Source organism: Moschus berezovskii, chromosome 12, assembly GCF_049115385.1.
Source record: "Moschus berezovskii isolate FMDL1 chromosome 12, NW_MosBer_1.0, whole genome shotgun sequence".
Classification (NCBI taxonomy): domain Eukaryota; kingdom Metazoa; phylum Chordata; class Mammalia; order Artiodactyla; family Moschidae; genus Moschus; species Moschus berezovskii.
In genome coordinates this window covers 52,915,905-52,929,759 of record NC_142471.1, presented here as the reverse complement: position 1 = coordinate 52,929,759, position 13,855 = coordinate 52,915,905, and the positions used below count along the sequence as shown (strand labels likewise).

Below are 13,855 nucleotides of genomic sequence, written 5' to 3'. Positions count from 1 at the left end.
GTTGAGTAAGAGTTGTAGACAGAACTTCAGAGTTTGAATAATAATTGAGATGCATTTTGATTTTGTTTTTATTCTATTCAATATACCTGTATGCTCCCATTAGAAAAAATATATCAGATATTTTTATTTATTAAATGCCACTTAAAACCACATGGCTTTGCTTAGAATTAACAAGTGCTTAAGCATGTTGGTTAAACAGGTTGGCTTATCACAATGTTTATTATTGTTCAATATTGATGGTATTCTCTTATAGAAATTTTGTGTGTCTATGTATATATGTGTGTGTCAGGGTGAAACATGAGAAGCATTTCATTTTAGATCAAGAGCAAAATAAAGATGCATATTATCCCCATTTCTGTTCAGTGTGGAAATAAACATCCCGACCATTGGAGTAAGTCAAGAAAAAGATATAACATTTGGAAACAAAGAAGTAAGACAGTAATTAGTTACAGATGGTATGATTTTACTTTCTTTTGTTTTTTATTTAGACAGATAAATTATTAAAATTAGTTTAAGCTTAGCTAGATCAACATTGTTCAGCACTTTTTCCTTTTCTATTTTATATCTTCAAAACCTAACACAGTAGTCATTAGTTCTGCTCACTATCTAAATTAAAAATAACTAACTTAAAATATTCAGCTTCTTAGTAGTAGCAGTAGCCACAGTGCAATTGCTGAATGCTGCTATTGTTGACTTTTGGATACTGTACAACTAGACAACTTACTATAAATTTTGAAAAAGCTGAATCATTCAATAATATCTATCATATTAATACTCAACAAGCAAAAGTCATATTGTCATGTCAGTTGATGCAATGAAAGCATCTGACATATGTAACATTATGTACAATAAAAACTCTCAGAAAATTAGGAATATAAGAGATCTTCCTCAAATTACTGATTGATATATACAAAGTACTTACAACTAATATCACACTTAATAGTGAAAGCAATCAGTGGATAAAGAGCAGTCTTTTCAGGAAATGGTATTTGAATGATTGGTTACCCTTAGGTAGAAAAAGTAAGTCTTGACCTAAAGTTCATAGCTATAATTAATAGTATGTTTAAAAATAAAATGCACAACTGTAAAACTTCTAGAAGAAAATCTTTGTGGCTTGGCTAGGTCAAAAGTTTCTAGCCATGACACCAAAAGCACAGTCCATAAAACAAAGAAAGAAAAGATATATTTGACATTATCAAAATTACAAACATCTTTTGTGAAAGACACTTTTATTATGAGAATGAAGAGTTAAACTAAAAACTGAAAAATGTTGGCAAATCACACACCTGGCAAAGTGCTTATATTGCGCCTATGTAAAGAACATCCAAACGTCAATTTAAAAAACCAAACTATTAAATTTTTGAAAAATGGAAAAGGCCCTTGACTAGGCATTTGAACAAAGTATATATAATGATGACAAATATGCATGTGAAAAGATATTTAATATTATTAATTATTGTTCAGTCGCTCAGCTGTGTCCGACTGTTTGCAACTCCCTGGACTGCAGCACGCCAGGCTTCCAAATCCTTCACCATCTTCTGGTGTCCATCAAGTCAGTGATGCCATTCAACTGTCTCATTCTCTGTCGTCCCCTTCTCCTCCTGCCTTCAATCTTTCCCAGCATCAGGGTCTTTTCAAATAAGTCAGCTCTTCGCATCAGGTGGCAAAAGTATTGGAGCTTCAGCATCCAATGAGTATTCAGGATTGATTTCCTTTAGGATTGACTGGTTGGATCTCCTTGCAGTCCAAGGGACTCTCAAAAGTCTTCTCCAACACCATAGTTCAAAAGCCTCAATTCTTCCATGCTCAGCCTTCCTTATTGTCTAACTCTCACATCCACACATGATTACTGGAGAAACCATAGCTTTGACTACACAGACCTTTGTTGGCAAAGTAATGTCTCTATTCTTAATTATTAATTATAATAATTAAATTATGCTTACTTATAATTACATTAATTATTAGAGAATTGCATATTAAAACCAAGAGATACCATTGTGTGATTAATAGAATAGCTAAAATGAAAAAACAAATATGATGACAATCCTGAGTACTGGTGAGGATGCCAAGCAACTACATCTCTAATACGTTACTGTTGAGAATGCAAAATGGTAAAACTATTCTGAAACTATATAGAGTTAAATAAGCGATTACCATATAACCTAATATTTTTACTTTTTGGTATTTATTCTAGATAAATGAAAACAAAATTCAAGCAAAAATAATGCATCGATGTTTATAGAATCTTGATTCACTATTGCCTAGAACTGAAATGCCCTTTAGTGGATGAATTGATACATTGTGGCACATTCATTCAATGGAACATTCAGATCAGTTCAGTTCAGTCGCTCAGTCGTGTCCGACTCTCTGCGACCCCATGAATCACAGCACGCCAGGCCTCCCTGTCCATCACCAACTCCCAGAGTTCACTCAAACCCATGTCCATCGAGTCGGTGATGCCATCCAGCCATCTCATTCTCTGTCGTCCCCTTCTCCTCCAGCCCCCAATCCTTCCCACCATCAGACTCTTTTCCAGTGAGTCAACCCGTCGCATGAGGTGGCCAAAGTATTGGAGTTTCAGCTTTAGCATCAGTCCTTCCAATGAACACCCAGGATTGATCTCCTTTAGAATGGACTGGTTTACTCAGCAATAAAAAGAATGAGGTTCTGTATAATGTAACAGCTTCAATGAATCTCAAAGGCATTATAAGTTAAAAAAAAAAAAAGCCAGTCTCAAAAAGTTAAATATTTTATTATTCCATTTACCTGACATTATCAAAAAGACAAAGCTTATGATACAAAACAGACCACTGGTTTCTAGGGCCAAGACTTAGGGTAGGCTGTGACCATAAACTCATAGCATGAAGGCATTTCTTGAGGTGATAGAATTGTTCTATATCCAGTTATAGAAGAAGTTAAGCAAATCTATACAGGTATTTTGGCTTCTCAGGTGGCTCAGTGGTAAAGAATCTGCCTACAATGCAGAGGAGGCAGGAGATGCTGTGGTTTCCATCTCTGGGTCAGGAAGATCCCTATAGGCGGGAATGGCAACCCACTCAAGTATTCTTGCCTTGGAGAACCCCATGGACAGAGGAGCCTGGCAGGCAGCAGTCCATAGGATCATGCAGAGTTGGACAACACTGAAGCAACTGAGCGCATTCATGTATTTGGGCTTCCCTGGTGACTCAGATGGTGAAGAATCTGCCTGCAAAGCAGGAGACCTGGGTTTGATCCCTGGGTTGGGAAGATCCCCTGGAGAAGGAAATGACTTCCCACTCTACTATTCTTGCCTGGAGAACTTCATGGACAGAGGAGTCTGATGGGCGACAGTCCATACGGTGGTAAAGAGTCAGACACGACTGAGCAACTAAAACATACACATGCATACATGTATTTGAATTCATAGGACTCTCTGATAAAAGAATAGCAAAAGTCAATGCTACCTTATGATCGTTTTGAAAACTACATGTATTTCTAAATACCGTAAACTAAGTTAAAAATACAAGTTTTAAAATGTGTAATTAATAATGATTTCCAAAATCAAGTACTTAAGAAGATAGCTAACAGAAAGTATTAAATTTGTTTAAGAATAAAATTTTATTTAAAGACTCTAGCAAAAGGCCAAAATGGCTAAAACATTTGAAAGGAAGAAGAATGTATTGGGGAGAATTACTTTAGTAGATATAAAGACTCACTGTAAGGTTAAAGTAATGAAGCAACTGTATAGCCTTAATTCTATTAAGAACTAGGTAAATATGTCAGAATAGGAATAATGAGCTCAAATAAAGATCCATGATCTATGAAAACTTGATCTGGGACAACACTGGTAACATAGATTCCAATACATAAAATCGGATCACAGTGTACAGAAAAGTCCATTCCAGACCTCAATGTAAAAGAAAAAAAAAATAGAAAAAAACAAAAGACAATGTGGGGAATATCTCTATCATGTTTGGATAGGGAAGAATTTCTTAAATGAGAATTCTAAAGCATAATCAATAAGGAATAATGTGGTTAAATATGATCACATTTAAATTAATAACTTTGGTGTGAAGCATCATAAACATAATAAAAAGAGAAACTGCAGTCTTAGGAATCAATATGACAATCAGTTCAATAGAAAAATCAGCAAAAATCGTAATCAGATACATCACAAAATATACTATGGCCCATAGAATAATAAGAGCAACGAGTGTTGGTGACAGTGTAGTACAAAATGAACTTTCATTCACTGATGGTAGAAATGCATTAATAAGTTGTTGTGACTTCTTTGTACCAAGACTAGTCAATACCTAGTGAAAGAGAAGATGCGTGTACTTTATAACCTGTTCTTCATTCATTAAGTAGTGACCCTAATGAAACACTTACCCATGGCTACCACAAGACATGGAAAAATATTCATGAGTATTGTTGTTAATAGTGCAAAACTAAAATATAACCAACAATGAACCTGGAAAAACTCACATATATATAAGAAATAATAAATTATATAATACTCATATAATGGCAAACTATACAAACAGGAAATAAACTACAGCCATATATATTAACATGGATGAATTGGATAAGTCAAATGCAATGCTGATCAAAAGAAACAAGTTGAAGGATATGTGTGGCATGATATTTATATTGAGTTTAAAACCAAGTGAACATATGGTATTTATGCATGGAATGAGGTGCATGTGAGTACATGTACAGACACTCATTAAATTAGAAGTACCAGAAAGAGAATCATGAACATAAGTTTTACCAGAGATGTTTTGTGGGAGAGGGTGGGCATATAGTGAATGAGATTCTAATTCATTCTTGTGTTGCACAAAAGATTCAGTTGTCAGTCAGACTCATGGGAGTCATAGATCTTACCCAACTGAATTTAACTAATGACTCAAGGGGTGCAGGCAAGCTTTAAGCTCAGAAAAAGTTTCTTTGCTTGTATATGCCCTAGATGATCGGATATACCTCTTAAAAGTGTTTTGTGTTTGTTTTTTATATTAGGGAACACTTTTTTTTGGTATAATAGGACTAGTTTTTGAGCAATATGTGCAGAACATTACTTGAAAAGGGAGTTGCTTTGATTTGGAATTCTCATTTTATAATGTATTAATCACAGAGGTAGGAAAATGCTTACATAATCCTATTCTCCAGCTGGTCTGCCCCCACATATCTCTGATTTCCATATTTCTGTACAACAAACATTGTTTTGCTTATAAAACCTGCTGAATCTGTACAGAAACATTTTTTTGTTGTTGTTTTTGAGTTGTTGTTTTTGGTTAAACATGTTGTTTGAATACATTGATATTATTGTATTCATTCTTTATTCTGTATTCATTCTTCAATGAATAAAAGATTTTGGATTTTAAGTTTAAATTTATGTGTTCCATTTATAATATCCAATTTCTATTTTGATTCCTAATTTTAAAATTTTATACATAATTTTGAAAATGCTCCAAAATTTTAAATTATAAGACTTTGCATATATTTTATAGAAAAATTAATATAGAGATAAGTAAAGGGATTATAAAAATATACACCTCTTTTATCTACCTGAAACTAAAAGTGATTTTGTTCTAAAAAGCACTTCATGGCAATAAGAGCATTAGTAGAGATATGGGATAATTGCAATCAAAAGCATGAAATTTCTGAAATAAATGAGAGAAATGGAACAAAGGGGAAAATAAGGAAAAAGGAACCAACTTTTGGGGGCACTAACAATTAGGATGCTCCTCACTGATGTTCTCATTTAAGTAACACACAGCACAAACACATGGAAATGAGATAACTCTCTCATTTGGGGGGCAAGGTGGTTCAAATAGACTAAATATCTCTAAAGCTCCCTAACTAGTTCCCTTCTACAGTTTTGTGGACCATAAAGTACTTTGTAGTTTAGGTAAAAAGACTACGTATACGGATCAAGGTTAGAAAGCTATCTCTGTATAATATAACTTTTTCTACCTCGGATTGTGTTTTTTTTTTTTTTAAGAATTAAAGATGCAAATGTTCATAACTGGTGTCTGCAAACATTTAGAATTATTCACTATGTATATGGACTTCCCTGGTGGCTCATATGGTAAAGAATCCCCCTGCAATGTGGGAGACCTGGGTTCCATCGCTGGGTTGGGAAGACCCCCTGGAGGAGGGCATGGCAGCCCATTTCAGTATTCTTACCTGGAGAATCCCCATGGACAGAGGAGCTACCTGGCATGCTACAGTCCATGGGGTTGCAAAGAGTCAGACATGACTGAGCGAATAAGCACACAGCACAGCACACTATATATATTTACAAAGAAAAACTATGGAAACTACAAGTTTAAAGGAAAACTTTTATTCTTGCTCTTTGAGATGCTTATTTTTTCATATATATGAACTGTAGGAGATTTTTCTCATATTTATCTTAGAAGCAGAAAGTGGTTTATTCTGTAGGTGAACCATTGTTTATGTCTCTAGCATTTCAGTAACATGTTTTGTGTGTTTTTTTGTTTGTTTGTTTTTGGGTTATTTTTTGGCTGCACTGGGTCTTTATCGTTGTGCATAGGCTATCTCTGATTACAGTGAGCAGGAACTTATACACTGCAGGTGGGACATTCTCTAGTTGGAGCACACAGGCTTCTCATTGCGGTGGCTTTTCTTACTGCAGAGCAGGGCCTCTAGGGTACACAGGCTCAGCAGTTTTGGCGCTGGGGCTTAGCTGCCTTGCAGCATGTAGGATCTTCTTGGATCAGGGATAGAACCCATGTCCCGTGCATTGGTAGGCAGATTATTAACCACTGGACCACCAGGGAAATCCTCAGTTAACATGTTTTTAAATTAAATACTTAGGAATATATCTACCTAAGGAAACAAAAGACTTGTACATAGAAAACTATAAAATACTACTGAAAGCAATCAAAGAGGACACTAATAGATGGAGAAATATACCATGTTCATGGATTGGAAGAATAAATATTGTAAAAATGAGTATACTACCCAAAGTAATTTATACATTCAATGCAATCCCTATCAAGCTACCAACGATATTTTTCACAGAACTAGAACAAATAATCTCACAATTTATATGGAAATACAAAAAACCTCGAATAGCCAAAGCAATCTTGAGGAAGAAAAATGGAACTGGGGGAATTAACCTGCCAGACTTCAGGCTCTACTACAAAGCCACAATCATCAAGACAGTATGGTACTGGCATAAAGACAGAAATATAGATCAATGGAACAAAATAGAAAGCCCAGAGATAAATCCACGCACCTATGGACACCTCATCTTTGACAAAGGAGGCAAGAATATAAAATGGAGAAAAGACAGTCTCTTTAACAAGTGGTGCTGGGAAAACTGGTCAGTCACCTGTAAAAGAATGAAACTAGAACACTTCCTAACACCATACACAAAAAATGCTCAACATCCCTCATAATCAGAGAGATGCAAATCAAAACCACAATGAGATACCATTTCACACCAGTCAGAATGGCGGCTATCGAAAAGTCTACGTGCAATAAATGCTGGAGAGGATGTGGAGAGAAAGGAACCCTCTTACACTGTTGGTGGGAATGCAAACTAGTACAGCCACTATGGAGAACAGTGTGGAGATTCCTCAAAAAACTGGAAATAGAACTGCCATATGATCCAGCAATCGCACTCCTGGGCATACACACCGAGGAAACCAGAATTGAAAGAGACACGTGTACTCCAATGTTCATTGCAGCACTGTTTATAATAGCCAGGACATGGAAGCAACCTAGATGTCCATCTGCAGACGAATGGATAAGAAAGCTTTGGTACATATACACAATGGAGTATTATTCAGCCATTAAAAAGAATACATTTGAATCAGTTCTAATGAGGTGGATGAAACTGGAGCCTATTATACAGAGTGAAGTAAGCCAGAAAGAAAAACACCAATACAGTATACTAACACATATATATGGAATTTAGAAAGATGCAAATGATAACCCTGTATACGAGACAGCAAAAGAGACACAGATGTATAGAACAGTCTTTGGGACTCTATGGGAGAGGGTGAGGGTGGGATGATTTGGGAGAATGGCATAGAAACACGTATGTTGTCATATGTGAAACGAATCACTAGTTCAGGGTCAATGCATGTTATAGGATGCTCGGGGCTGGCATGCGGGGATGACCCAGAGGGAGGATAAAGGGAGGAGGGAGGTGGGAGGGGGGTTCAGGAGGGGGAACTTATGTAAACCCGGGGCAAATTCATATCAATGTATGGAAAAACCGACCAATATAATATTGTAAAATAATTTGCCTCCAATAAAAAATAAATTAATTACCTAAAAAAAAAAAATAAAGTGGCATAACATAAAAAAAATAAATAAATAAATAAATTCAAAATGGATTAGAGAGCTAAATGTAAGACCAGAAACTATAAAACTCCTAGAGGAGAACGTAGGAAAAACACTCTCCGACATAAATCACAGCAGGATCCTCCATGACCCACCTCCCAGAATATTGGAAATAAAAGCAAAAATAAACAAATGGGACCTAATTAAAATCAAAAGCTTCTGCACAGCAAAGGAAACTATAAGTAAGGTGAAAAGACAGCCTTCAGAATGGGAGAAAATAATAGCAAATGAAGCAATGGATAAAGGATTAATCTCCAAAATATACAAGCAGCTCCTGCAGCTCAATTCCAGAAAAATAAATGACCCAATCAAAAAATGGGCCAAAGAACTAAACAGACATTTCTCCAAAGAAGACATACAGAGGGCTAACAAACACATGAAAAAATGCTCAACGTCCCTCATAATCAGAGAGATGCAAATCAAAACCACAATGAGATACCATTTCACACCAGTCAGAATGGCTGCTATCCAAAAGTCTACATGCAATAAATGCTGGAGAGGATGTGGAGAGAAAGGAACCCTCTTACACTGTTGGTGGGAATGCAAACTAGTACAGCCACTATGGAGAACAGTGTGGAGATTCCTCAAAAAACTGGAAATAGAACTGCCATATGATCCAGCAATCGCACTCCTGGGCATACATACCGAGGAAACCAGAATTGAAAGAGACACATGTACTCCAATGTTCATTGCAGCACTGTTTATAATAGCCAGGACATGGAAGCAACCTAGATGTCCATCTGCAGACGAATGGATAAGAAAGCTTTGGTACATATACACAATGGAGTATTACTCAGCCATTAAAAAGAATGCATTTGAACCAGTTCTAATGAGGTGGATGAAACTAGAGCCTATTCTACAGAGTGAAGTAAGCCAGAAAGAAAAACGCCAATACAGTATACTAACGCATATATATGGAATTTAGAAAGATGCAAATGATAACCCTGTATACGAGACAGCAAAAGAGACACAGATGTATAGAACAGTCTTTGGGACTCTATGGGAGAGGGTGAGGGTGGGATGATTTGGGAGAATGGCATTGAAACACGTATGTTGTCATATGTGAAACGAATCACTAGTTCAGGGTCAGTGCATGTTACAGGATGCTCGGGGCTGGCATGCAGGGATGACCCAGTGAGAGGATAAAGGGAGGAGGGAGGTGGGAGGGGGGTTCAGGAGGGGTAACTTATGTAAACCTGGGGCGAATTCATGTCAATGTATGGCAAAACCAACCAATATAATATTGTAAAATAATTTGCCTCCAATAAAAAATAAATTAATTACAAAAAAAAAAAAGAACATTTCAGAACTCACTGAAATTTCTCCATGGCTTGCATAAGTCTGCCAATTTGAATTTATAATCATTTGTGTTACCCAAATGGTAATATACAGTTATAGGTGTTCTTATATCTAATTTGAATTAATGAGCTTAATGTATATTACACCTTAGATCCTGACTTATTTTTAACAGCCAGGAGTATTGACAGAAATAATTTTTCTGAGTTGTTTCATTTTGAAGAGAAAACTGAGATTCAGAAATGAAGCAATGTATCAATGTTTGTCAAACACTAATCTTTTGAAATGCAGATTTACAGAACCCATTCATTCAGAACCTCAGGAATAAAGAGTCAAGTGAGTTCGATAACCTTTAAACAAGACCACCACCCTGCAACACACAGAGGTATATACACATAGAAGTTTGAGAAGCACTAGGCTAGTTTATTTCCATTTACATCCATGAAATCCTCATTAGTAGGCAAATAATATATCTCTCTGATACACCTTAGTGGTAAGTGTTAAAAACTGCATTCCCATGGTTTTGAAACACCTTATGGAGGAATAATCAAATGGATCAGTGGAGAATAATAATTGAATTCCTTCCACCTTGCATAGACCTTCTTAACACTTATAAAAATTCTGGTCTTTGACATCCAATCTCTAAATTCAAAAACTTGAAGCATAATATTTTTAAATGTGTTTAAGTGTCTTGCATTGTCTCAAGAAATTAGTTTTTCTACTTCATTACATTTTTCAGAAAGGTGAATTTTAACTATTTAACCTTTCTAGACGACACATAGCCAGTATTATGAATATTTGTAGAGCTTTAGAGGGAAGTGAATTAACACAAAGGTACAATTTACTGCATTTATGTCTTCATTCATGCAACAAATACATTTGCTTCCCAAGTCCTATATGGGTAGAGAAATCTTGTAATGATAGTAATGAAACTTTTCTGTTCATATAATTTACTGTTTTTTATTGAATGCTTACTATAAATTATAGAGAATGCCAAGAAATACTCATTCCTTTGATGAGCATACTGTTTATTACAGTAAAATAAAGACATATATGTCATTTATATATCTTCAAAAAAGAAATCTTACTGAATGAAACATAGATCATGAGAATAATAGAAAGGTAGAGACTGGCAGGAAGTCTTTATGAAAATGTAATTGGCCTTTCAATGAAGGCTTTGAATGAATCCTAATGAAGGATTCTTCTTAGCAAAGAGATAAGCATATCCTAGAGAAACTGGGATGTACACATAAAGGTGTATGTTAAAAAAAGCCAAAAAATGGAGACAGTATAAATGTACATCTGCAAGGCAACTGATAAATAAATATGGGATGAAAGAAGACACTAAAACATTAAAATGAATGAACTAGATTTATACATATAGTAGCATGGTATGAAAAATTAAAACATTAAGAGAAAAGTGTAAATTGCAGAATGATCCATACTGTATTATACTATTCGTATATTTTAAAAACACATGCATATAAACATGTATAAAAGACTGAAGGAGCACTCATTAAATTCATCATAGTAATTGCTTCATAGGAAGTTGGAAATGGGAGATGAGGATTTGAGTGAAATTCAAATATCTGAATAATTTATTATTTCTGGACAAAAGTTTCAAAGTATAACAAAATATTTGGGGGTTATTTCTTGGGGTGCATGAAAATTTGTGATATTATTCTTTGTCCCCTCTAGTAATAATGTACTTTTCCTCTTCATACAAATAAGTTAAAAAAATAAGAAATGAAGTGAACATCATTAGTGTTTATTTGATCATCCAGTATGTATGCAGTGGATATAGGCTTTCATTGTTTCTCTTTCTAGGTAAATGTCACTCGTGAAGACTCGCCAAATGAAGACCCAGTCTTTCTTAGAACCTTAGGAAAAGGAGATTGGTTTGGAGAGAAAGCCTTGCAGGGGTAAGTAGATTACATGTTACAAAGTTTTTGGTTGAGTGCTACATAAATGTCTTACATATTGAACTTCTAGCATAATGGGTATTTAGTTCTTATTCTACCATCAGACACAGACTCTTGATTATCCAGTTTTATCCATTTCCAGGTGAACTTAGAATCTGTTTGGGTAGGCTTTGGAATTGATGGTTAACTTATGTAATAAATTATTTTATTTCATTTGATTTGATAACCATTCTCCTCAATTGCAATCTCTATAAAGACTAAAGATCGGGAGAAGTCTCTGCAAAGCCTATTATGTATGATGGTTTTACTTGTTGGAATCATATAGGAAGACGGCTGGTTGAGAATTTTGAAGTCCCTAAGCCTGACTGTGCAGACAGTACATCAGAAGGCAGTGAAGCCTTCCGCGGCTCACCTCTGGGGTTCTGGGTGGCGGTTATCATCTCTGGCCCTGGTAGTGGAGGCAGAGGAGGAGGCACAAGGGAAGGTAATGAATATTCACATTCACTGTAGATGGGCTTGAAAGGCTGGACTCAAAGGTGTGACTGCAGGGTCACTGAAATTCTACTTGTAAACTCAACAGCGAGCATTTGGAATGTCTTCCCATATACAACTGAAGAAAAACCCAGTTGACTTTGTACCATGCATCTTACAGAATGCATGACAAAAGGACAAATACTTACCATTGTTTCCCAATAAACAGCACATCTCAAATATCCTTCTATTTATCTATCTATCTGTGAGACTTTTCAAACTACATAAACCACTTGAATAATAACCAATAAACATTTATTTTTGGATCAAATTCCAGGTGCAGGTGTGTACACTAAAGAGAAAGCAATAGGACAATTCCTAAAATATTTGGAACAGTCAGTTTGCTTCCATTTCAAATTATGCCTTCGTTTAAGAGACTGCACTATAAACATTTTGCTAAAAAGTATTCAGGAGTTTTTATTTTTAAAACCACAATCAGTCGACAGGCTTTATTTTCTCTCTTACCATTTCACAGCTACAGAACTGAAACAGATCCTGATAAGTCATCTCACTCAGGGCACATTCAGTTCAGTTCAGTTCAGTTCAGTCGCTCAGTCGTGTCCGACTCTCCGCGACCCCATGAATCACAGCACGCCAGGCCTCCCTGCCCATCACCAACTCCCGGAGTACACTCAAACTCATGTCCACAGAGTCGGTGATGCCATCCAGCCATCTCATTCTCCGTCGTCCCCTTCTCCTCCTGCCCCCAACCTTTCCCAGCATCAGAGATTTTTCCAGTGAGTCAACTCGTCGCATGAGGTGGCCAAAGTATTGCATTTTCAGCTTTAGCATCAGTCCCTCCAGTGAACATCCAGGATTCATCTCCTTGCAGTATAAGGGACTCTCAAGAGTCTTCTCCAACACCACAGTTCAAAAGCATCGATTCTTTGGTGATCGGCTTTCTTCACAGTCCAACTCTCACATCCATACATGACCACGGGAAAAACCATTGCCTTGACTAGACAGACCTTGGTTACCTTATGAAAATTAAGAATTAAATGCATTTGATTTTCTTTTTTCTTTACTGAGACCGTTTGATCCCTATTTGATGAACAGGTACTTGCCATTAGATATTTCCAATGGCAAAGTTGAAAGAAATACCATATTCAATGTGAATATACAAAGGAAGGCAATAGGTATCATCATCCTAGCATAAACTGAAAAAGACCATACCATTTGTACTTTAATCTTGCTTTCTCTTGATTATTATTATATATAGAGGATTCTCAAGAATAATATTACCTGATTTCATTGGTCCAAGATTAAATGTGGAAACTGTCTGTTTTGAGCAGAGGCAAAGAAATAGAAACATTTCAATCATTTCTGATTGAGATCACAAGTGAAACACCAAAAAATAAAACATAACTGATTATTGACAGATTTTTCTCTTGTAATTTATTGTCAGTGAATTTTGGCACAAACTAAGGAAAGTTTTGGAGAAGGCAATGGCAACCCACTCCAGTAGTCTTGCCTGAAGAACCCCAGGGACAGAGGAGCCTGGTGGGCTGCCATCTATGGGGTCGCACAGAGTCGGACACAACTGAAGCGACTTAGCAGCAGCAGCAAAGAAAGTTTTAGAGTGAAAACACCTTTCCAGAATGTGTCTCAAGAAGTGAACTTGGGGATATGGTTTACAGAGAAGTTACCAAATTTTGCCCTGATAACAAAATTTAAGTTAATGGTAGTCCATTTGGGGGGCCCCAAAATCACTGCAGATAGTGACTGCAGCAATGAAATTAAAAGATGCTTGC

General features: G+C 36.1%; 1 protein-coding gene across 3 annotated transcripts in view; it reads left to right on the top strand.

The window, feature by feature from the left end:
* Positions 1–13,855, top strand: part of PRKG1 (protein kinase cGMP-dependent 1) — a 1,472,222-nt gene that overhangs the window by 1,203,857 nt on the left and 254,510 nt on the right. For all 3 annotated transcript variants that reach the window (XM_055425188.2, XM_055425187.2, XM_055425186.2), the window contains exon 7: positions 11,479–11,573. In XM_055425188.2, coding sequence (XP_055281163.1) covers positions 11,479–11,573 — 95 coding nt within the window. The remainder of the gene's footprint in view (positions 1–11,478; positions 11,574–13,855) is intronic.